General features: G+C 34.2%; 1 protein-coding gene across 1 annotated transcript in view; it reads right to left on the bottom strand.

Annotated features, from left to right (window-relative positions):
• The window catches only part of Dlg1 (discs large MAGUK scaffold protein 1), a 234,933-nt gene that overhangs the window by 117,307 nt on the left and 93,437 nt on the right, over positions 1-24,189 (bottom strand). The window contains exon 6 of the mRNA XM_004644568.2: positions 4,545-4,643. Coding sequence (XP_004644625.1) covers positions 4,545-4,643 — 99 coding nt within the window. The remainder of the gene's footprint in view (positions 1-4,544; positions 4,644-24,189) is intronic.

Raw genomic sequence — 24,189 nt, 5'->3', positions numbered from 1 at the left:
GTCCATTCTTATTTAACATAGTCCTGGATACTTTAGCCATAGCAATTAAACAAGAGAAAGAAATAAAAAGAATAGTGATAGGAAAGGAAGAAGTTAAATTATCATTATTTGCAAATGACATGATACTCCACATAGAAGACCCCAAAAGCTTCACTAAAGAACTACTAGATTTAATAACCAAATTCAGTAGTATGTCTGGATACGAAGTCAACACTCAAATAGCCTTCTTGAAAACAAATTACAACTGAGAGAGAAATTAGGGAAACAGTACTTTTTACAATTGAATAAAAAAATCAAACACCCAAGCAATCTAATGAAGGATTATAAAAAGTTTTATATTGAAAACTACTGTACTCTGAAAAAAGAAATTGAAGAGGATATCAGAAAATGGAAAGATATCCCTTATTTTTGGGTAGGAAAAATCAAAACAGTGAGAATGGCCATACTTTCAAAACTATTGCACAGATTTAATGCAATTCTGATAAAAATTCCTATAGCATATCTCAGAATTAAAGAAAATAATCTTTAAACTCATTTGGAACCAGAAGAGACCTAACCTAGCATAGAAAACAATTATGGGCAACAAAGGTAAGGCAGGAATCATCACAATATTTGACATGAAATTATACTATAAAGCGAAGGTAATAAAAACAGTATAGTATTTGGCGTGGGTGTAGAAACAAACTTGAAGATCAATGGAATAAACTAGTAGATGTAGAAACAACTCCAGACATTCTCAGCCACCTTATTTTTTACAAAGGTACCAAACACATTCACTGGAAGAAAGCCTTTTTAATAAATGGTGCTAGAAAAATTGGCTCTGCACTGCTGAAGATTAATATTGGTGAATATCTTTCATCATACACTGAATTAAATTCCAAATGGATCAAAGATCTAAATATTCAAACAGAGAACATTAAATCTGCCAAGAGATAGAACAGATAAAAACTCTCAAAGACCCTGGTGTAGGCAGACTTTATGAATAAAGCCCTGATCACAGAGGAACTATCATGAAGAATCAACTGGGATCTCATCCTACTAAAAAGTTTTTGTACAGCAAGAGAAGCCACTCAAAGTGCAGAGACAACACAAAGATGGAAAAAAATGTTTGCCAGCTGTTCCTCAGACACATGATTACTAGGGAGAACATATAAAGAATTCAAAACAACCAGACTTCCCAAATTTAAAGACCCAATCCAAAATTGGGCATCAGAGATTATTACTTCTCAGATGAAAAAGTATAAACAGCAAATAAATATATGTACACATGTTCAACATCACTGGTCATTTAAAAGATGCAAGTTAAAATAACACTGAGATCCATCTCATCCTGGAAAGAATGGCTATTTATCAAGATCAACCAATAACAAATGCTGGCAGATCTGTAGGGGAAGGAACTCTTCTCCACTGTTGGTGCGAGTGTAGACTGTTACAACCCCTGTGGTAACCAGTGTGGAGATTCCTCAAAAACACTAGAATTGGAGGTCCTAATAGATCCAGTAATTCCCCTTCTGGATATCTTCTCAGAAAAATTAAAAACATCACACCACAGAGGTATATGTGCACTCATTACTATAGCAGCACAATTTGTAATAACTAGATACTGAAAGCAACTGAAATGCCCATCAACCCAAGAAATGAATTAAAAAGATGTAGTCTTTTAATATAATGGAGTATTACTCATCCATAAAAAGAATAAACTACGTACTTTTATAGGTAAATGGATGCAACTTGAGACCAGATGCACATATGTAAACACTGTATTGTCTCCCTAATGTGAAAACCTGAAAGAGTAAACAAGATCCAAAATATACAATAGACATTGTAAAATGAGAAGAAATCTCAAAAGGAAACAGAAACTGGGTTGAGGGAATGGAGAAAATAAAGAAGAGAAAAAGAAAAAGAATATATAAAATATAGTTAGTACACTACTAATTTCTCAGTTCACTGAAAAGGTTTAAACTAATATCATCTGAACAATTAAATGCTCACATCTTGCACTCTAAAGAAAAACATATGCACTGTATTAACCATTGTTATCCTAGCATATTGTCTTTAAAATAAAATTGGGGAAGGAGATAGCTTAGTAGAATAAGTGCTTGCCTGGCAAGTGCAAGGGCCTGAATTCAATCCCCAGTTGCATTTCAATGTACAGGAGCTCTTCAGAGAAAAATTATAACATTAAATTATATTAAAATTAGATTATACATCTGTAGGTACGGATTTCAATATTTGGGGAAAATTTTTAATTAGCTACACTAATTTTATAATATACATATTATACTCAATAAGAAACACATCAGTTTCTCAATATAAATTACTGATTCTCTAGGTAGAGCATTTAAAATTAAATATAAGGATAGGCCCTTTTATTCTGTACACATACTTGTTTGTTTTTAGAACTTGCTTCTTGGTGTAATGTCTCAAAAAAATAAGACACATAGTATTAATAGGTTATTAGCTATTGTGTACTTCTGTATTAATTAGCCTCTTCATTACTGTAAAATACCTCAATTTAGTACTATTACAATGTTTAATATTATATATTACTAACAGAGGCTCAGTATGGCTAAGTAAACCACTCAAAATTACAAGGTGGTAACAATGCTGAATTCTAAGCTAGGTCAATCCTATTCTAAAATCTGTACTTTTAACAACAGGGATCAATGCAATGTCTCAGTAACTTTCAAGTGCAGTGGGATGCTATGTTAGGCACACTGGGAGTAAATAAACAAGAGCATTCTGAATGAGAGAGGATAGGGTCCCAAATGAGTAAGTAAGAGGATGGTTTAAAATTAGAAAGGAATCTAGGAAACTAATACTGTATTAAAAAACTGAAAAAATAAAGAGCAAACTAAAGTCCAAAATCTACTATTTAAAAAAAAAATTAAACCCTAGGTATTTGTAAAGATGTTATAATATTTAACTTGCTCATTCAAATATATTTTACTTGTAGATTTAATTTTTTGTCTGTAATATGGAGTGAACACCTATTTGGATTTATCCAATACCTGGTGGCTGATAAAGACTTAAATTTTAATGATATTCATCAACAGTAAAATTACACAGCAGTATTAATATTAATTACAATTCAGGCTTAACATAATTCTAAAGTCTCAATGTCATATTGGCAATTTCTCCTATGAATTCTATTTTATATAGATGTTTCTAATGGTTTTCAATTTTTAGTAGACAGGAAGGAAGCTAAAAGGTAAGTAATCAATTTTTTTTCTCCCAATGTTGTTTATTTTGCAATTGCATTTACACAATGAAAATACTATGTTTACCTAGATTTTATGCTGCTCATCAATTTCAGCAAAGTCTGTGAAATACATGTATTTATATTTTAAATGAGATTTATATATTTAACACCAAAGATCTTTAATATTATAGTTAATATTACCATTAATTAGACTTTGGATATCTCTGTTGGGAAGGCATTTAATGTCAAGAGAATATTCCTTAGAGTTAGTTTTTCATTTTCACTGATCAGCTTCTTCAACATCTGGCTATTATTTATGCACTGTTACATGTAACATTTTATTTTATCATATTTTATTTTTGCATTTAGTACTGGGATACAGGGTCTACAGGGTTTCACTACACAGATTGGACTCATAGCGATCCTCCTGTTTTCAGCCTCCCAAGTGCTGGGATTACAGGTGTACGCCACCATGCCACTCTCAATTGCTGTCTCAGCGTTCTCCAGGGGGTGAGCATAGCATGCTGGGGATTGAACCCTGGCTGCTCACTCTGCCTAAACAGGCGCTTTAGTCCACTGAGCTATCGGGCTGGCCCTTAACATTTTATTTTTATTTTTATTTTTATTTTTGTGGAACCGGGGATTGAACTCAGGCCCTTGCACTTGCCACGGAAGCGCTTATTCCACTGAGCCATCTCCCCGGCCCTTAACATTTTAAAGATTTTAATTTAAGTAGATTTCCAGATAGTTAAGATAACAGAAAGAGTTATCATATACTCTAGACCTGTGAGTCTGAATCTTCTACAGCTTTCAATAATAACAAATAGTATGCTGTGGCATGCATCCCATAAATATCCCTGAAAGCTCTAAAAAGTTGGCTATCACTGTAACACATCACCAGCTATTTTTAATAAATAAATATTAAGTATGTTATCTAACTAGAAGGACAGATGCTTCCCAATATAAATACATACCAGGAAACAAGGTGCTATATGAAATAATGATTTTCATTCTCTTTAGTAACTGTACAAATTTTCAAAAGCAAAAGTATTTTGAAAAGTTTAAAGAGATTTACAGCACAAAAGGCATGAAAACAAATCTAAGGAGGTTCAATACAATGAAGACAAGTTTAGGATGTGTCTTATTTCACATAGTGCCTAATAAAATGTCAATTGTGGGACCCAATATACATTAAATCTCAAACATTTAATTTCCTAAAAATAATAACTGAAGCCAAAATAAATCATCGAATCAACAAAACAGTTAACAGTTTTAAATGAATGCAAATAAAATGTTAAAAACAAATGAAATATTTATAAAGAAAAAAGAAACTAATAAAAACCTGTGGTATGATGGGTAGGATGACAGTACTCTCAGCAGGGACTGGCAGGACAGGGATCACAGGGACAGTGGGAGAAGAGGGAGGTACAGCTTCTGTTGGCTAAAAATCATCAATGACAAAAATCAGGAAAAGTGCCAAAATATAAAGGAAACACAGAATAGAAAGTTGTGCCATTAAGATATAAATTATAGTTTTCAGATATAATTCAGAAATAGGTAAAATATTAATGTATTATTTTAAATGAGAAAACATTCTCCAGTTTTACAAATGATTATACCATCTATTATTAAGGCTACAGCTAAAAGTAGAGTTTACTTGTTAAAAGACTAAATGAAAATAATAAATGCCATTTCTAATAATCTTCTTGGACATAAAATCCTCGTTTTGTTGAGAAATTACAAAATAATTTTCTGGCATCTGAAATGTATTTGACTGCTTTCAAAGAACCAAAAGTCGCCTTATTTGCCCACCATGCAAACAATATGTTTCTATATCTATACATAAAAATTCAAAATTGTATTTATATCACATAAAATGTTTTATATTATTAATTTTCACTATCAAGAATATTAAGTTTCTGCCTAAAACTGCCTATATAGTCATTAATTCAACCCATATTCACTGCTTGTCTATTATGTGTCAGATACATTTTGGTAAAATGTGGGGAAAAAAATAGATATAATTTAAACTAATAAGCTTTGATGTTTAATAACTGCATTTTAAACTAATAAGCTTTGATGATTAATAACTGTATTTTCCCTGAATTAATTATAGTTAAAAAGATGTAACAAACACAGAAAGATGTTTCATTTATTTTATTTTTCTAATGTATCTGGTACAGGGTCTCACTACACAGCTCAGACTCGTAGTAATCCTCCTGTTTTCAGCCTCCCCAGCACTGAGATTACAGGTGTGCACCATCACGCCTGGTCTTGGTGGCTGGTTTAGCAGGCCCAGGGATGGGGCCAGAGTGGCAGGCATGTGGTTCTGCAGATTGAGCCCCAGTCCCTGAGCTTGCCTAAGCAGGTGCTTAGTCCGCTGAGCTATCTCACCAGCCCAGAAAGGTGTTTTATAACAAGATAAAATTCCACTAAGATGGATTATTTCATAAATGTTTGCTACACAAATGATATGTAAGAAAAACACTAGAAGTATATAGATAAGAGGACACTGTAGACCAAAAAAAAAAAAAAAAAAAAAAAAGCACTAATAACAGGAAAAAAATAGTTCTGAACTTGAAACTATGCTTATCCTAATAGAAAAATGCAAAATAAAATTATAATAATTAACTTGGCCTATTAGCCAATCAAGATTTGTAAAAAAAAGTATGAAATGCTGAGACAATATTGATATATAAAAGGATGAAGCTGGACCTCTATTTCATTATACATAAAAATTAAATCTAAGTGGGACCAACATCCTAAATATAGGATCTAAAATTATGAAACTCTTAGAAAGGAACCTAGATGAAAACACTGAAGTTAAGATTAGTACTACAGATGGCAATAAAATCTCTTTCTCTTTAATGTTCTCATTCCTAACCAGTTCCCATTCTGGCATGAAGTAACTCTGGAGATGTAGAGAGATGATATTTGCATAATACTGTGAATGTATTTAATACTTATGGAATTTTATCTTAGAAATGTTTAAAATAGTATATTTTATGTCATATATTTTAACATTAACCAGTTTTTATAATTTTTCTATAGAAATAAATTTCTAAATTCCACACTATGAAATTAAAATTAATAAACAACACATTTACTTGGAAATGATTTTTTTGGTAATGATTTATAATAAACCATGAGAAAAGAGTGGTTTTCAAAGAATCATTGCTGGATCAACTAGATACACACAAAATTAAATGAACCAATCATCATACATAACCAATTCTACTTTATATTCATCATACATAAAACCAATTCTCAAAGCTTTGCTGGTATAATGGAGAATAAAGATGTTTAGGAAATAATATAGTAAAATACTATCATGCTGGTACAGACAACTTTTTAAAATATTTTTTTAACAACTTCTTGAATAGAAAAGCACATGTGGTTGAAACTCAAGTATGGTAAGGAGAACATCTGTGTAGAGGGAGGGGAGGAAAGACAGACATGTGGCATATAATACTGGAGCTTGACCAGGTTAGGGAGCACATCCACCTGGGAAGAGCAGTGGCAGCAGTTTGCTGTGTGCTGCTGGAACCCGAAAGAGATGACAAGGGTATGCATTGGTGCTTGACTATAGCAAGGAAGGTGGACATTTAGGGCAGTGATGGTGATAGATATTTATATATGGAGGGCTTTGAACTAATACATATATAAAGGATGAAAGGAGAAAGGTGCTTCATAGTGAGATATAAATACAAAAAAGGAGAAAACTAGCATAATACAGCATTAGACTACAATCTGAAGTACTGATATAAATAAACATGACATAAATATGCATGGATTCTCTCTCTCTTTCTCCCCTCCCTCCCTCCCTCCCTCCTTTCCTCCCTCCCTCCCTCCCTCCCTCCTTATCTCTGCCACCTAGATGAACTGGGAACATTTATTTCTAAAGCAAAAACATATCCTAACACCAGGGCTTGATTCTAACTCCTTAAAAAGCAGGAATCCTTGTAGAAAACGGCTTATTTCAGTGCTGGAGCTCATCTAGTTCAAGGAGCTCAGACATCTTGCTAAAAACTGCTTTTCTATGTTACAAAATAAATTACTCAGAGATATCATAAGGATGCACAAGTGAGTTTGAAGGGCTGTTCAAAACATTGGGGGCAATTTGAAATTCAAAATAAATAATCAAAGGCATATAATAAGAGGTACAAAACCCAATAAATAAAATGGGGATCCAAGAGTCCACACTGATATAAATACATACATTAAGAAATAAACAGAAGAGAAAACTTAAATAAATAGAAGAGAAACCTCCGCCCCGCCTGTTTTCCTTTGTCTTTTGAGACAGGTTTCACTATGCAGTACAGGCTAGACATGAACTTACTTTGTAGCCCAGCTTGGCCCCAAACTCACAGTGATCATCATCCTGCCTCAGAATCCCAAGTGCTGGGATTACAAGCATGTGCCACCATGTCCGGCGAGAAAGCATTTCTTATGATGGATTTTTTTTGCAATTCGTACAGGGGATACAAGGTCTACAGGGTCTCACTACGTAGATCCTGGTTTTACTCTCCCAAGTGCTGGGATTATAGGTGCCGGTCTCAATCATGGCACAGCGTGCCCTTGAGGTGGGGGCAGGGCCGGCACGGCACAGCAGGGATTGAACCCTAGCTGCTGTGCTCTGCCTAAACAGGTGCTTTAGTCCACTGAGCTATCAGGCCGACCCTCACAATGGAATTTTAACTAAAAGGAAAAAAAAAAGTATGATAGAATCAGAGAATCATTTGGCAATTTTCATAGTTACAATTCATTCAACAACTATTAACGGATGTTTAAATTCCTCAATATATATATACAAAGTCTGTCCAAAAATGTATATACACTTCAGGAAAAGAAAAATAGTATGCTTTTTCAACAGATGTGTTACTCTCACATGAGGAACCACAGAGGATGGGATGTCATATACTGCAGGAAAACCACTACACTGCCAGCCCTTAAAGAAGAAATTCAAAATGTATGTGGAACAATCTCAATGACCAAGGTTACCCAAGCAGCAGTTTGCTGTACTATGAAGTGTATGGAAGCTACTAGCCACCACTCTGAGCATCTTTTATAATTGTAGAGACTAAAGTTAATTTGTATTAATCTAATGACATCTCAAAATTAGTATTAAAATTTTTATACAAAATTTTCTTTTTCTGAAGTGTATATGCATTTTTAGGGGGCAGGAGGGACTCTGAATATATAATTTAAAAAGTTTCCTTGTGGTTCTTTGTTGTTTGTGTTAGAATACCATAACCAGTTTATTTATCTTTTTATGTATTTAGTATAGGGTATAAAGGGTCTCACCACACAGATCATACTTGTAGTATTCCTCCTGTTTTCAGCCTCCCAAGCGCTGGGGTTACAGGCACTACCACGCCCAGTCTCAATCCTCAGCTCAGTGTGCCCTGGGGGTGGGGCCAGCACGGCACGCCAGAGACTGAACCCGTCTCCTTGTCTAAGCAGGTGCTTTAATCTGCTGAGCTATCTGGCTAGTCCTCAACAGCTTATTTTTTGAATGCTTGGAAAGTCACAAAATACTATTTTCTTAGTAGTGGTCTCTAGTGCTAACAGTGTAAGATATAAGCTGCTAAGTATTTTCTAGAAAAATAAAAATCTACATGCTTATGTAAACTTCAAGGCAAAGCACAAATTTTTTTTTTCTCTTGGCAGTTTTCCAAAATGATTTTGATTAAGTATAATCCTTTCATTTTATATTTAAATCTGTCACCTTCTGTCTGAGCTTCCACTGGAATCTATCTTCTTTAAATAAGGAATTGAATACTATTTTAAAAATTCCTAAAACAACTTGCACCATCTAAACTCACCTTACACTCTATAGGGCACTAAATTCTTTGCAAAAGAACATATGCCTATGCTTCTTCCTTAAGGCAGGCTAATACTTAAAATGACAAGTCAACATACACAATTTCCAAGATACATATAATAAACAATTCTAGAAACAAAGATTTACAGAACAACAAAATAATTTATGTAATTCACTTAAAACAAAAATCTCTAAACACATAATAATCAAATGAAGGCAGACTAATGAGAAATGGCAAATATTAAGAGCTTAGAGTAAAATTAGGAAATGATAAAAGAATGATTTGAGCACCAGATTAAGAACACAGTATAATACTGCAGAGCTGTATATGATTCTAAATTTAGAAATGTCAAACATAGTTATGGCCGCAATATTCAACAACAATTATATTTGAGTCATTAAAGAAGAGGAATTCAGAATAGCATTTTAAACTTGAAAACTCTTTGTTGGTTAGATAATAAATGATTATTATGCCATCATCCTTATCCTGTTCTATTTTACTCAATAAGATCAGCTCCAAAGAGGTTGCTGGTTGCTTTAAAAAAATCTTGATCATGTGATTAGCAACAATCTCAGTTGTTTCTAACCATAGCAACACCATGGAATCATTAGCCTCTGAGGCTGCCTTCAGAGACTTGTTTCCATGACAACAGAGACTATAATATTAACACTGTCTCAAGGAACACTGCAGAAAATTGTAAACTGCTATAAAATAATCTGATATTGATTAGTTTTTATTATAGCTTTATAGACCTACATCCAGTTTGAGATTTTAAATAAAGAAACTAGTGTTTAAACGTGTAGGAGATTTTCATAAAAATGGGTTAAAGTCTCCTGAGGTAGTCATGTATATAGCACATGTTACATATCCACATATATGGCCATGTATCAGATTTTTTAACTTTTCATCATTCAACAATAAATGTATATTTGTTGAGTATACCTAAGGTCTCTTTTTGCTTAGAGCAGCTATAATGCTTTCTACTAGATAATATGAATCCTGACAGGAAAACTCAGGAAAATTAGAAGGCTATTATTAGTGGCTTAAGCAGAACGGTGCTAATAGTAAAGATGGACAGGAGTAGTCAAATAAGACAGATTCTGATCGTAGAGTTGGGATGTATTTTGGGTGACTGATAAATCAGGACTACAACAAATAATATACAAAATGGCAACTAAAAATTATTTCTTGTATCATAGAGACCTAGGCACAAAAGAAGTTCAAACCTAATCTAAATACATTTTCCCCTCCTTGCATTATTTATTAAAATGATTTTCAAGGCTGGGAATATAGCATAATGGCAGAGTACTTAACTTGCTACTACAAGACCCTGGGATTAATCCCTAGTACTGGGATAAAAAAAACCTCAACAAAACAAAAAAACTCCCTAAAACAAAAACAAAAACAAAGACAAAAAAAAAAATCAGCCAACCAAACAAAATGAAACAACAAAGGAGATAACTGATACCATACTATGAGGAAACTAATGATGCTTACATTTTACATTAACTCGTTACATAAATGGAACAAATTGAGCTTAGAATGTAAATAAAAATTCAGTATGGTCTAAAGTAAATCACACTGTATTTTTAAGGAAAGTGAAATAAACGAATTAGCAAACCCTCAGTATCTCAGACGGTTAAAACAATGTACATTCATGACACTGCTGGACAATAAAGATCTTATATTGGTTTTGAATGGCATAATTTATAGTCTTGATTCAAATTCTTTATGTGTTTAAAGATCTATGCTATAATGAGGCATGTTTCTCTCATTAAATGTCAAAGCAGCTACTTAAAAGTAAGAAAGAAACCAGGAAAAAATGGCAAACCTTTTCAGTGTTTATAAAAGGATTACAAAAGGATAAAATATAGCAAAGTAGATTTATAAAAATTGCTCTGGAATTGCTGTTTTCAACAGAGGCTTAGTACCTACAGAAAAGGGTATTTCACGGCTTCAAACGACAGTATTTTTTTAGAATTCAAATGCCCTTTTGCCACAGTGTTAGAAACAAGTGCCTTTTAATATAAAATAGTAGTTTTTGAAAAAGCCATCAATGTCACTACTATTTTAAAAGCAAACATCTACTAAAATTTGACATGTTTTTAAACAAATCGTTAAATTAAAATACAATTTAAAAATTTTAAAGTTACTATGGGGAAATAGACAGATTTAACAATTCTATTATGGAAACTAATTTGTTAGTTCATACTGACAGACCATCTGGTTCATAAATTTGATTTCTACTTACAAGAGTTACAATATTCATTTAGTTCAGTTTCTGATCCTTCGATCATGGAAAAATGGTATTTTATCAGCATTCAGCTGATGATCTTCTAGCACTGGTAAAAGAATGAGCCAACCACTAATAATTTCAAGAAAACAGAGACCTAAAACTTGATAAAGATATGGTTACATATTTAACAGTGATGAAATTACCCACTGCAATAAGCTTTAAACCCAATTTTACCATAATGTGGTTAGAGAAACATGCACAATCCTGGACTTCATAGCTACCTTAAAACTTTTTACTAATCGTATTTACACTATTCTGTTCACCCTTCTTCAAGTTCCTAATGATTTAGGCCTCTGAAGCCATAAGCCTGCTGTCCTTCCACTTAGGTTTTAGCCACAGTAATCTCTTGCTGCTCTTCAAATATCCTCCAGCCCTATCATTTATTCTTCTGCCTGGGGTGTGTGTGTGTGTGTGTGTGTCTCTGTGTGTGTGTGTAGAAGACAGGGTCTTGCTCCGTGTGTGTGTGTGTGTGTGTGTGTGTGTGTGTGTGTGTGTATAGAAGACAGGGTCTTGCTCCGTGTTCAGGCAGGCCTTAGACTGAGTTCTGGGATTACAGGCTTGCACAACCACACCCAGCATATGCTCTTGACTAGTCACACAACTCATTTTTATAATTTCTTTTATGCTTTTACTCAAAGTCCCTGTAAGTTATCCTATCATTATGCAGATCTACTATTTGTCTCATTACTTTCCTCCAGGATATCACATTTTATTTTAATTATGTTTATTATCTGTTTTCTCTTTAATACAGGTCCATAAGAGTAGGGATTTTGTTCTGCCCACTCCTGTATACTTAATGTCTAGAACAGTGCATACAAAAAGTATTAACATATGTATTGGATGAATGAGACCACGCAACTGCCAAAACAGACCAATTTTATCAGTGCTCTAAAAGCATTTAGGGAAACATGGTGTACACTTTTTTTTTCCCTTTTGTATTTTAGGGGAAGGTCTACATGGTGTTCAGGGTCTCACTAGTAGATCGGACTCATAATGATCCGCCTGTTTACAGCCTCCCAAGGGCCGGGATTACAGGCATGCACCACCATGCCCAGTCTCAACTGCCATCTCTGTGCATCCTGGGGGCAGGCCTGGGGATCAAACCCCAGACCCTTTCATCCGCAGAGCTATTTGGCTGGCCTGTATACTTAAGTTCTCCCTTCTTCCATTCCATGTTTCATACACAGCAGAAAAAACAAAAAGTGCTTTCTGTGTGCTTGGGTAGCCACTAGCAATCAAAAAGTGTTCAAGATTCAAGACATTCTCTCATTTGCCATCTTCAAAGTTTCAATATGGAAAGATACCCATAAAACTGTCAGTTTACTGTTCTCTATCCAGCAATAACTGACTGCCTTAATGTCCTATCTGGAAATAAACGTGTCTTGGTCAAGTAAATTTACTCAGAAGACTATCATCTCCTCCCTTTTCAAACTGCACTAAAAAGTAAACTTTCTCACTGAGTTTATAATTTAAAGGCTATGGTGCCTTTACTCCAAACATGTAGGTTCTCCTAAGCTCATCTTGGGCTCTTTGTTTCCCTAATGGTAGGTGCTTCCTGCTGTGCATGCTGAGATGTTCCATTTCTCCTTTTCTATTCTCCAATACTTACTTGTTTTTGTAGCTGGCTCATGTTAAGGTTTGCAGTCCTTTAGCTTTATCATTCAAATTAGGCTGCTTCTTCACATTTTTATATTCCTCACTTTAAAAGCCAGAATATTCTGTGGAACCAATAATGGTGGTAATGGCAGTTACCACTGTCATGTTGGTAGTGAAGATGATAAAAATGATCTTACTAATAAGTGGGTTTGCATGTGTTGTCACATTTAAGCTTCACTAAATCTTAATGCATAAATTTCATCCCTATTTTCTATAGACAGGTAAAAGAGGTTAGGTAAGCTTCTCAAGGTGCCAAGCCTAGCTGAGAGCAGAATACAGTTTTAAACCCAGGCCATCATCCTCTAAAGATAGTACCCTGAAGCAGTATACTACACTGCATCTTTAAAATAGTTTTATTTTGTCTTTATTGCTATTATTCTCTTACTGCAAGCAATACGTAATGTTTCAAAATAGAATTATTCCATAAATTCTTAAATTAGGGTTTGGCAAATGTTTCTAGGGGAATAAGATTTTACTTCCCATACAGGTTTTGCTGCAACTACCTGACTCTTCTACTTAAAAGTAGCCAAAGGCAATATATAATAGCCAGGGCTACATTCTAAAGAATTTTTTTATTTATAAAAATAGCTCACAGGCTGGATTTTGCCTGAAGGTTATAGCGGCTGATACTTAATTTAGGCTGCTGTTTAAAAAAAAAAAAAAAAAAAGGCTGATTCAGTCAGTGGATGCAACTGAAAACTCCAAAACACCATGTTAGTTTTTACTAGCTGTAACTGATTTATTTATTCATTTCTCAGTGCTTAAGCTAGTGATGGGGAATTCCTTAGCAGTTTTAATAATAATACAGCCTGGTATAGCACATGTGCCACAGGTTCACCACTACTGGCTTGATAATAAACACAAGAAACCACTCCAAAACATGGGCATGGCAATTTAAAACATAAATAATATATGTGAAAATTTCAAATTTTATCCTGAGTTCTTTAAAAACACTTTTATAAAAACTATAATAAAGCTGTGCTCTTACAACTAAAAGAATTTAGACTTCACACTGTATGCAGTATTCATTCCAGTTTGTGAATACAGTCATTTAAATTACATGATTTTGTTTAATTTCTTCCTCTTCCAAAATCCTGTTTTTTTTTTCTTTGTTTGTTTGTTTGTTTGTTTGTACTTTAGGGGAGGGTCTACAGGGTATTCAGGGTCTCACTATTAGACCGGACTTAGTGATCTGCCTGTTTACAGTCTCCCCAAGAGCTGGGATTACAGGCGTGTGCTACCATGCCAAGTCTTGCAATGTTGATATAGCCTGAGCAATTAATCTTTAAGTTTGGTATGCATCTTACTCATTTTGCCTGTCCTGAGAATATTTCTTTTCAAATTTACAGCCCTTTGATACATTAGTTGGTCCTATAAGGAGCAGTCAGAATTAAATATACAAACATGAATGAAACGGTTTAATTTTAATATTATAATCTTCAATCCTTTTTTCCAGGACCAATAAAAGCTTGTATGACAATTAATAGGTCCCATACCTGTAATTTCTTCATACTCCAAAAGCTAGCTAGAAAGTCTATTGTCAGAGCTTAGGCTCACAAATAATTTTCAGTGTTTTTTCAAACTGTCCAGAAATGGAACTATTATTAGGAACCTAATGACAGAAAAAGAATGAACAAGCAGGGCCTCTGTTAAGGAACGAAATGGTAAGCCCTTTAAATAAATTTGTCCAGGGGCAGAAATTATGTTGAAGGTTCTCTTAAAATTCCACTGTTGCCAAAAGCCATATCCAACTGGTTTGTAACTTAAACAAATCAGGTTCAGTCTGTTCGCTGATTTGCATATGACTGTAAAATTATCCCATCAAAAATCTGTTTAAAGTTTCCTAAATATGCTAACTGTAGGTTACTGATTTCTACATGGTCTGAAAGACTATTTTTGCCTTCATTAAAATTTTAAATTTTTACAGAAAAATGAAGGATGGAAATACATTTAAATAGCAGTGTCAGAAAGTACAAATAACACAGTAAAAGAGCCTGGAAACTGACACTAAGTAAAATTTTAGTAAGAACTTAAATTCTTCATGTATTTAAAGAATACACACACTTTATGATTTTTTCATACAGGGCTTTGGATTACTTCTGAAATATACATAATCTTATAATATCCTATAATGCAAATTTGCCAAATATTAAGCCAGTTATAGACAAAAATGGTTTGTGAAATTTACACTGGCCAAGTTATATTTACTTTTGTATTTTTTAGGGAAGAGTCTACAGGGTGTTCAGGGTCTCACTACTAGATAGGACTTATACTGATCCTCCTGTTTACAGCCTCCCAAGTGCTGGGATTACAGACATATGCCACCATGTCCAGTCTCAATAGCAGTCTCAGCGTGCCCCGGGGGTAGGGCCAGCATGGTAGGCCCAGGGATTGAACTCCTGGCCCCTGTGCCTGCTTACAGGTGCCTTAATCTACTGAGCTATTTGGCCGGTCCCCCAAATTATATTTAGAAGCACCAAACTTTCTCTTAGCCATCATAAGAGTAAATGAAAACAAACATTTATATAATATGTATTCAGCAAATATTTATCAAGTGCCTTTTCCATCTAAGGCTCTAGGGATACAAAAAACAAAAAACAAAACAAAACAAACAAAAAAAAACATTTGGAGCACCAGTTCTCATGAAGCTTACAGTTTAGTAGCTGAGATTAAACAAAATAATTACTCTATTTACTAGTGACTTACAATTGTGATGAGAAATACAAAGAGGGGAGATGGCTCAGTGGAATAAGTGCCTCCCTGGCAAGCGCAAGGGTCTGAGTTCAATCCCCAGTTCCACCAAAAAAAGAAGTACAAAGAATAATTTTTATAAAAATAAACACTGAAATAAACGAAGGCCAAACATGTAAGCTTAATCTCCCATGAATCCAGGAGCACGTGCAGCTATCGTCTAGCACTGTTAACACATTATTCTTAAAGTTAACTCTAAAATGTTTAATTAAAACTGCAATCTATAAATTTCTTGCCTACTTGGCCTTGATAGAATTACAATCTAAAAAATCAAGACAATATAAACTATAAAGATGAAAACATATTTTCTATCTAGAAGTAACTTAATTAGTTCTCCAAACTAAGTCATTAGAATCTAAAGACACTGACTTTATATTTTGAAATACAGTACTTTATCTTTTTAGAGCAGATTTAGGTTTACAGTAAAACTGATAGGAAGTACAGTTAAGTTCCTCGTACACTTTGCCATGTACATGTACAGCCCACCCAGTCAGCATCTTTACATCACAGCAATGTGTGTTACAAAACCTATACTGACATCATTATCAGCCAGAGTCCTGTTAACACTAGGATTCGAACTTGCTGCTGGAACATTTTTTATGAGTATTAATAAGTGCAGTGTCATATACACACCACTACAGAATTGTACAGGGTAGTTTTACTGCCCTAAAAGTCTCTGTGTTATACTTTCTTCAACTTGGATTCACATAGTATGCATCCTTTTCAGACTGACTTTAATTTCACTTAGCAATAATGCATTTAGCATTCCTCCTCTTTTTTTTGGGGGGGGATCTGATAACTTATTTTTAGCACTCATGAATATTCTATTATCTGAAATATATTTATACATCTGCTTACTGAAAGAGATCTTAACAGCTTCTAGATTTCGACAATTATACAAAAGCCACTATATATGGAACCTGTATATACTTCGTGTGGAACTAAGTTTTTGATTCAATTGGACGAACAGTAAAGAGTGCAATTGCTAGACTATCTGGTCAATTTTTTATTTTGTAAAAGCTTATATAACAATTGTAAACACCTGGCTTAATCTTCATCTTTACATTTTTCTAAAGTGTTATACTGTACAAATGATTGGTTCTTAAATAGCTTTTAAGCAATTTGTAGTAAGTATATATAAACTAAAAAATATATAACATATTCCATAACATTTTTCATGTCGAAAGTGGGATAACTGATTTCCAAGTCTGAGTAGTGGTTTTAATCTTACAAAGCTTTTCAGTAGGAAATGAAGAAATGTCTGCCAAGTCAGCATGTCACAAGAGTATAAGACACTATTTTTACTCTTTCTCCTGGAAACTATCCTACTATTAATCAGCATTTTCAAAGTAACTCAACTCTGTATTTTTTTTCTTCTATGTATTTTAGTTCAATACAAAGGTATTACACTACTATATATGTGTGTATCTTTAGAGATGAAGAAAAAAGTATACATCACTTCAAAAGAAAATTATCACTAGGCATGAAACCAGATGAAAATGTACAGTACAGAGATCAAAGTTAAGTTACTCCATGATGGTCCAAAATAAAATTGTCTTGGTGGAAATATTTAGACCTATTGTCTCATGGGAATAGTCAGACGATAAATGGATATAAATAGGTGACCATATGTCTCTATTTAAAAGTTTGTATTTATCCTTGCTGTCCCCACTTTATTATTAATAGTTCCCACCTTCCATCAAAAGTACCAGTTTGTTCTCTGAGTTACATATTCACTCTACTTGTGAGAAGACTCACCAAGTTCTTTCTTTTTTTCTTTTTGTTTATTTATTTAATATAGGGTCTTGCTATGCAGTTTAGACTTATAGTGATTCTCCTGTCTCAGCCTCCCTGGTGTTGGGATTACAGGAGTGCACCACCACTCCCAGTTTAAACAGCATGCCTGGGTTTCCACGGCTGGCATAGCATGAAGTACCAAGGATTGAACTTGGGTCCTTGCACTTGCCAGGTAAGCATTTAAGACTGCCAAGCTATCTCGCCAGCCCCACCAATTTCTTTCTAACTCACCTTTTGTGTATATTCTCCACAGAGTAGCAAATAAGTAAAGAATCATTAAATAGAAGATCAGTATAACATTAAATAAAGTAATACATGTTACACAGAAAGTCTAAAAGAAAACTAAGACAAGAATTTCAGAACTCCTGAATAGTCATAAGGACTAAGGCCTAGTAAACAAGTGAAGGGAACACAGTCCGGTTTCTGTTTGTTTTTTAAATTTTAATAAGCTGAAACAGAGAAAGATTACCCACTGACAATGAGGGTCAGGAAACAGGTGTTGGACACTTAAACGTGCAATTTGGGAAATTGTGTGAAAGAGACAAAGCTACAATTAATCAAGTGGAAAGGCTGGATCTTTCCAATGAAATGACAAGATGTAAGAGAATTGAGGTTATGGGAATCAAGTTATAGTCATGGAGAATGGAATTTCAGTGAGGACAGAAAAAATGTGAAAGCATATAAAACATTATTTAAGTGGTACAGTTAACAGTATGGAAAGTTAAATATAACAACTATGCAGATCATTGAAGTGAAAGGAAAAAAGATTCTTACAGATAAAGCAATCTATATTTTTATATACTGTACAAGGATATCAGAAATCACCAAGAATGATTACAAGAACAGCAGGCAGAAAAAGGACTAAAACAGGTGTTGAAATTATCAATGAGTGATCACTACAAAAGGTGTTAAAAGTAGAAAGCACTGACTGATACCTATATTCTTTTGAAAGAGGAAAGAAATAGTCTTCCACAACACATCAGAAGGGTATTAACTATACTTGTTGGTCTTGTGGTACATGGAGCATGAAAAAGAAAAGTTCCACTTTTTGTGAAGAATGTAAAAAACAAACAAACAAAACAACAGTGTAGCCAGGGAAATGCCAGATTTCCTTAAGAGAAGAAAAGGAGAGATGAACTATTAATAAAGGAGGTTGTGAATAAAGGAGACTCTACAAACTGGAAGTCTTAAGTGGAGAGTGAATAGGGTTTCTGTCATTATAGAAAAAGGGGAGTTTAAAACAGATTAGGGATATATCAGACACACAAGGGTAAGGAGATGCGTTAGAAGGATCTAGAAAGTTTGAACTCTTAGTAGTGACTGAGGTTAAAAGGAATATAACCTGTAATTGGTTTTGATGATGTATTTGATGGAATAGTAAGAAACGGAGAACCAGGTAAATTTAGCCATCTACCTGTGGGTGGTTTTTAGCAACTTGCTAAAGAGAATGTTGTAATGACAGGCAAGATAAGGGAATTGGGTTTCATCTACAATTTGAGGGACTTTTGGATTCCTTGCCTAAATCCTGTTAAAGATACTGAGATCTGTGGTTCTTTAAAAAGTGGACTGCTTGAACTTATTAGTAAACTTAGACTACAAGATTTACTGAATGCTTAAATGTAACACATCACTCTAGGTTATGAAATTCTTGATTACTTATAAATGTCTTTAGATTATCAGATTATCAAAGCCCAGCAGTATAAAAATAAAGTTGTAACTGGCTAAACCTAACTGTAACACAGCACTTATGTATAAGATGCTAGTCTAAGTGTGTCATATATATTAAATAGCTGAACAGAAGTAAATCAATGAGGCCGATACTAATATCTCCATTTTGGGGACAACATATCCAATGTATAGCTCTAAAATTAAATAATTCACAATATATCTGTTCAGGACAAACAGTACTCATAAATTACCTTATGTATTTTTTTCATATGATAAACATTTCTTTTCCTGTATTTTAGGAAATAGCTTTTCCTTTAAGCAGATTATTCAACCCATGTGGGTAACATTTATTCTCATGAAAATTTTATTATTCTGCTTCAATCCTGACATGTTATTATGTCTATTCCATTCACTTTTAGGAACAGAACTTTGGTGTCTTCAGCTTAATTTGGCATGTCAGGGGTTTGGGGGAACCTTTATGATTTATGTTACGCGGCTTCAAGTAGTTCAGATTATATAAGTAGTTGCTAAATACACATTTAAAGTGACTTAACATTTTACAGCTATTTGAAATTCATATTACTGTTATTAATAAACACTGATATCATCAAAAAGATTAAAATTCTTTGTATATGAACTGATCAGGGAACAAAATCTAGAAATATATGTTCTTTAAAACCCTGCTGAAGAGGGGCCGGGGAGATAGCTCAGTAGAATAAATGCTTGCCTGGGTTCAGTCCCTGGTTCTGCCAAAAAAAAAAAGGAAACAATAAAACTCTGCTGAAGATAAAAACTGGCCCTAGACTGAAGGACTGAGCATGAGGACACCAGGTAGGGGTGGCCAAGTTAATGCAAGTGACCCTAACTCCGAGAACAGGAGGGATGCAAAGCTAAGAACCTAAGTAGGGCTTAATAATGAGTAGATAACTTATTCTGCATTATATTATTTAAAATTAGGGACACAATTAATGTGAAGATCAAAACAGAAAAACACTAAAGTAAACAAATTCACACGAAACTCATCTTAACATTAGAAATATAGGAACCCAAACGGTGTCAGGTTAGATGTCTTATTTTGGAAGGCCAGATTATAGGTTACATTCCAGGTACCTGAAATAGAAATTAACTAAGTGATTCCACAAATGCTGACTGAGAACCAAGAAGCTAAGTCTTGTCGAAGTTTATAACCACTTGATTTCTGCATCAGTCAAAAATGTTCATAGTGTTCAAATAAATTCCCATATTAAGAGGAACCTGGTACATAATCTTAGTTAGACACACAAATATCTCCTACAGACAAGCAATTTAAATGAATCTGCAGGAACTTCCAGAACACGTTAAGAGGTAAGGAAGGAGCAGTGGCTGCCCAATCTGTGTATGCCTACATAAGCCTTCCTGCTTTTCCCACTCTGCCCAGCCTGTTCACCACCTGTAGAAAATAGTGAAAGAAATCATTTACTACAAAGTTTTGTTTTTTTTTTTTTTTTTTTTTTGGGGGGGGGGTGGCCAAACTCAAAACTACCCAAGAAGAATTGAAAAGGGCTTATAGGAAACTAGTTCAGAAGAACTACCCTGGTAAGAATGAAAATGAAGGAAAAAACTTAAACATATCTCAAGCTTATGAAGTTCTCTGGTGCTATGAAAAGGGAATTATATGACAAAGGAGAAGAGGTAAGTAAGGAGGGTGGAGCAGGTGACAGTTTTGGCTCCCCATGGATATCTTGATATGTTTTGTGGAGGAGGAGGAAGGATGCAGAGAGAATGGAGGGGTAAAAAAAATGTGGTGTATCAGCTCTCAGTTATCCCAAAAGATTTATAATGGTACTGCAAAGAAACTGGCTCTGCAGGAGAACGAGATTTGTGACAAATTTGAAGGCTGAGGTGCTAAGAAAGAACCTGTGAAGTGCTGTCCCAACTGCTAAGTAACTGGAATACAAATAAGAATTCATCAGCTAAGACTTGGAATGGTTCAGCAAATTCAATCTGTGTAAGTGGAAGGCCAGGGCTGAGTGCACAGAATGGGGAACGTATCAGACCAAAAGATAGATGTAACAGTTGCAAGAGAAGGAAGATAGAAGATTTTGGAAGTTTATATTGACAAAGGCATGAAAGATGACCAGAAGGTAATTTATGGTGAACGAGACCAAGAAGCAGGAGGAGCCAGAACACATTATCATTTATTAGATCAGAAGAACCATGCTGTTTTTACTTAACAAGAAGACCTTTTCACGTGTGTGGGTATACAGCTGGTTGAAGTGCTGTGTAGCTTCCAAAGCTAATATCCACTTTTGAAAATCGAGTCACAGTAATGAGCCCTCATCCAGGTCAAATTATTAAGTATGGAGACATCAAGTGAGGGCCAAATGAAGCATGCCAATTTATCATAGACCATATGAAAAGGGTCATCTAATTACTGAATTTAAGGTAAACTTGCCTGAAAATGGCACTCTCTCTCCTGATAAACACTCTTTGCTGGAAAAACTCTTATCTGACAGGAAGGAAGTAGAAGAGACTGATGAAACAGATCAGGAAGAAATGGTAAACTTTGATCCAAATCAGGAATGACAGTGCCATTATAATGGAGAAGCCTATGAGGATGGCAAACATCACTCTAGAGGTGGTGTTCAGTGTCAGATCTCTTAATGGGGTCAGTGAATAATGCTCACTGCTGGCACTGAGTGCGCAGTAGTCAATGTACAAAGGACTGTAGTCATCACATACACACTACATGCTATTGTTTTTGTTTCAATATTCAATTATAGTGTTTTAAAAGTTAAATGAATAAACACAAACACAAAAATTTTCAACTTTGCCATGAATATATAGTGAGTTCAGCATACAAGATGAAGTTTAATGCCTATAAAAAGTACTCAACCCTGGTGTCTGTTAGGCCATACCTTGTAACTGATTTCAGTGATATACAAGGACAAGCTTAGACATTTACTAGGTATATGTGTTGACTTTAGTGTATGACCTTTCATTGTTAAGCTACGGATTAAAACTGTACTTAACTGGCAATCAGAGAAAGGAAACAGTTTATGAAAGTGTTGGTCTGTCTAGTTATTTTTATTAAATGGAACTCAACTCTGATCCCTCTGCATTCTACTGCTTCAGCTATTAGTTAAAGGTGACATAAAATATAATGTATTGGTGATAGAGATGATACCATTCTAAAGAAGGGGTTTTTCATAATAATGCTGCTTGTTAAGGACCTGCATTTCTGGAATTGCACCTTGTGCTGTTTCATCTTTTAAAAATCTCCCCCCCCCAACCATTCCTGGTTATATTGCTATTCCCTTCTCTTTGGACAATAATAAGCCCTTGAGTTGTGACTTCAGAACTGGGTACCTTTGAAATTAAAGTGAAGAGACTACAGGGAAAGATAATTTGCATGTGTAATATAAGTAGGTGTTCCTTAGGTATGTTACAGGCTTACTTTAACCCTTCTGACTTAATGCTCCAAAGTAACTGTAATTTAATGGTAAAAGTACAGCAATTTACTTATATATTTAAAAAAGGCATATATTCACATGCTTAAATATGGGTATCAAAATTTAAACAACTGTTAAAATATACAATATCTCCTTAATATACTGATTACAAAGCAAAACAAAACAAAGCCCAACCAAAAATGAGTCTGCAAATAAATTTTGTTTGTAGCAGACATGGGGGTCTATTAAAACTAAGAAAGAGTATTTTTTTCTGATTTGCATACTAATAAACTTTTTGATTTACTAACAACTCTCCAATCTGCTAAAACTATTATGCAGCCTAATAAGAAATAATTAGATTAAACAATACCTTCTCATCAAATCTTAGCAAGCAGTATTTCTGACAGTCACATCAGGAGATTGCTATTTATCACAGTACAGGTAAAAGTACTACTACACTATCATTCAGGATCTTATATATTATTATATAAGAATATTACATTCAGAGGTATATAGGTATATCTCTTGATAAATGTAATCATAGTAAAAACAGATAAATTTTTTGGGCAATAAATTACACTATGACATTTCATTACTCTTATTTTGTTTCTTAAAATATACAAATTCTGGTGTTACAGAATAAAACTGCTAGCCATGAGTTCACAGGTGAAACAGAAAGAGCTATTCTAGCATCAAGCAAGATCCAAATATGTCCAAAGTTCTTTCTTAGTCCCATTATATTTTGCCCTACAAAATGAATCCCAGTGAGTTTTTTTTTTTGGAACCGGGCATTGAACTCAGGCCCTTGCACTTGCCAGGGAAGCGCTTATTCCACTGAGCCATCTCCCCGGCCCCCAGTGAGTTATAATAGAAAACTTGAATATATAAGTTATCCAACTTGTCAATAAGGAAAATATACAAAGGGGAAAAATGAAATGATGGTATTCCAGAGCACAGAAAAATAGAAATTAAAACCTCTGACTCAATGTCTGTACTTCTAGAGAGGTAACCTTTCATTACGAAGTAATGAAAATGGGAAGAAGTATCAGAAAGAGATCTAAAGAAATAAAAACTCACTGATCTGTTTATAGAAGTAATCTGAACCACTAGGGGTGGGAAAATGACTAAAAATGGTTTATTAAAGGTAATGACCATTTTAATGTAATAGTACTGTAACTTTTTGCTCCAGTTGCTAAGTAACTACAATGTAACTCTGGTTTCAACAATTTTACAGATTATTTCTCCAGTCTTCATTTGTAGGACCTTAGGATGGAAAAGTACATCAATGGTAGTATGTGTATATATATTTGTGCATGTATGTGTGTGTATGGCATACACATACATATTGTACTACATATACATGTAATACTATAATATTTTTGATATTTTTCTTCTGATAATGGATCATTTGTTACTAATTTACAACAAATAATAACAACAACTTTTAGTCCTTGCACCCTTTTTTTTTGATATATCTAATTGTAGTAAAAATTGAGGTAAATACTTCTGGTAATATTCAATTTAAACCAATTACTGCCCCTCAAAGTTTTAAGTAATTGCAGT

This window comes from Octodon degus, unplaced genomic scaffold, assembly GCF_000260255.1.
Source record: "Octodon degus isolate 3935 unplaced genomic scaffold, OctDeg1.0 scaffold00203, whole genome shotgun sequence".
Classification (NCBI taxonomy): Eukaryota; Metazoa; Chordata; class Mammalia; order Rodentia; family Octodontidae; genus Octodon; species Octodon degus.
The sequence above is the reverse complement of the archived record's forward strand: the minus strand, read 5'-3'. Positions and strand labels throughout refer to the sequence as shown.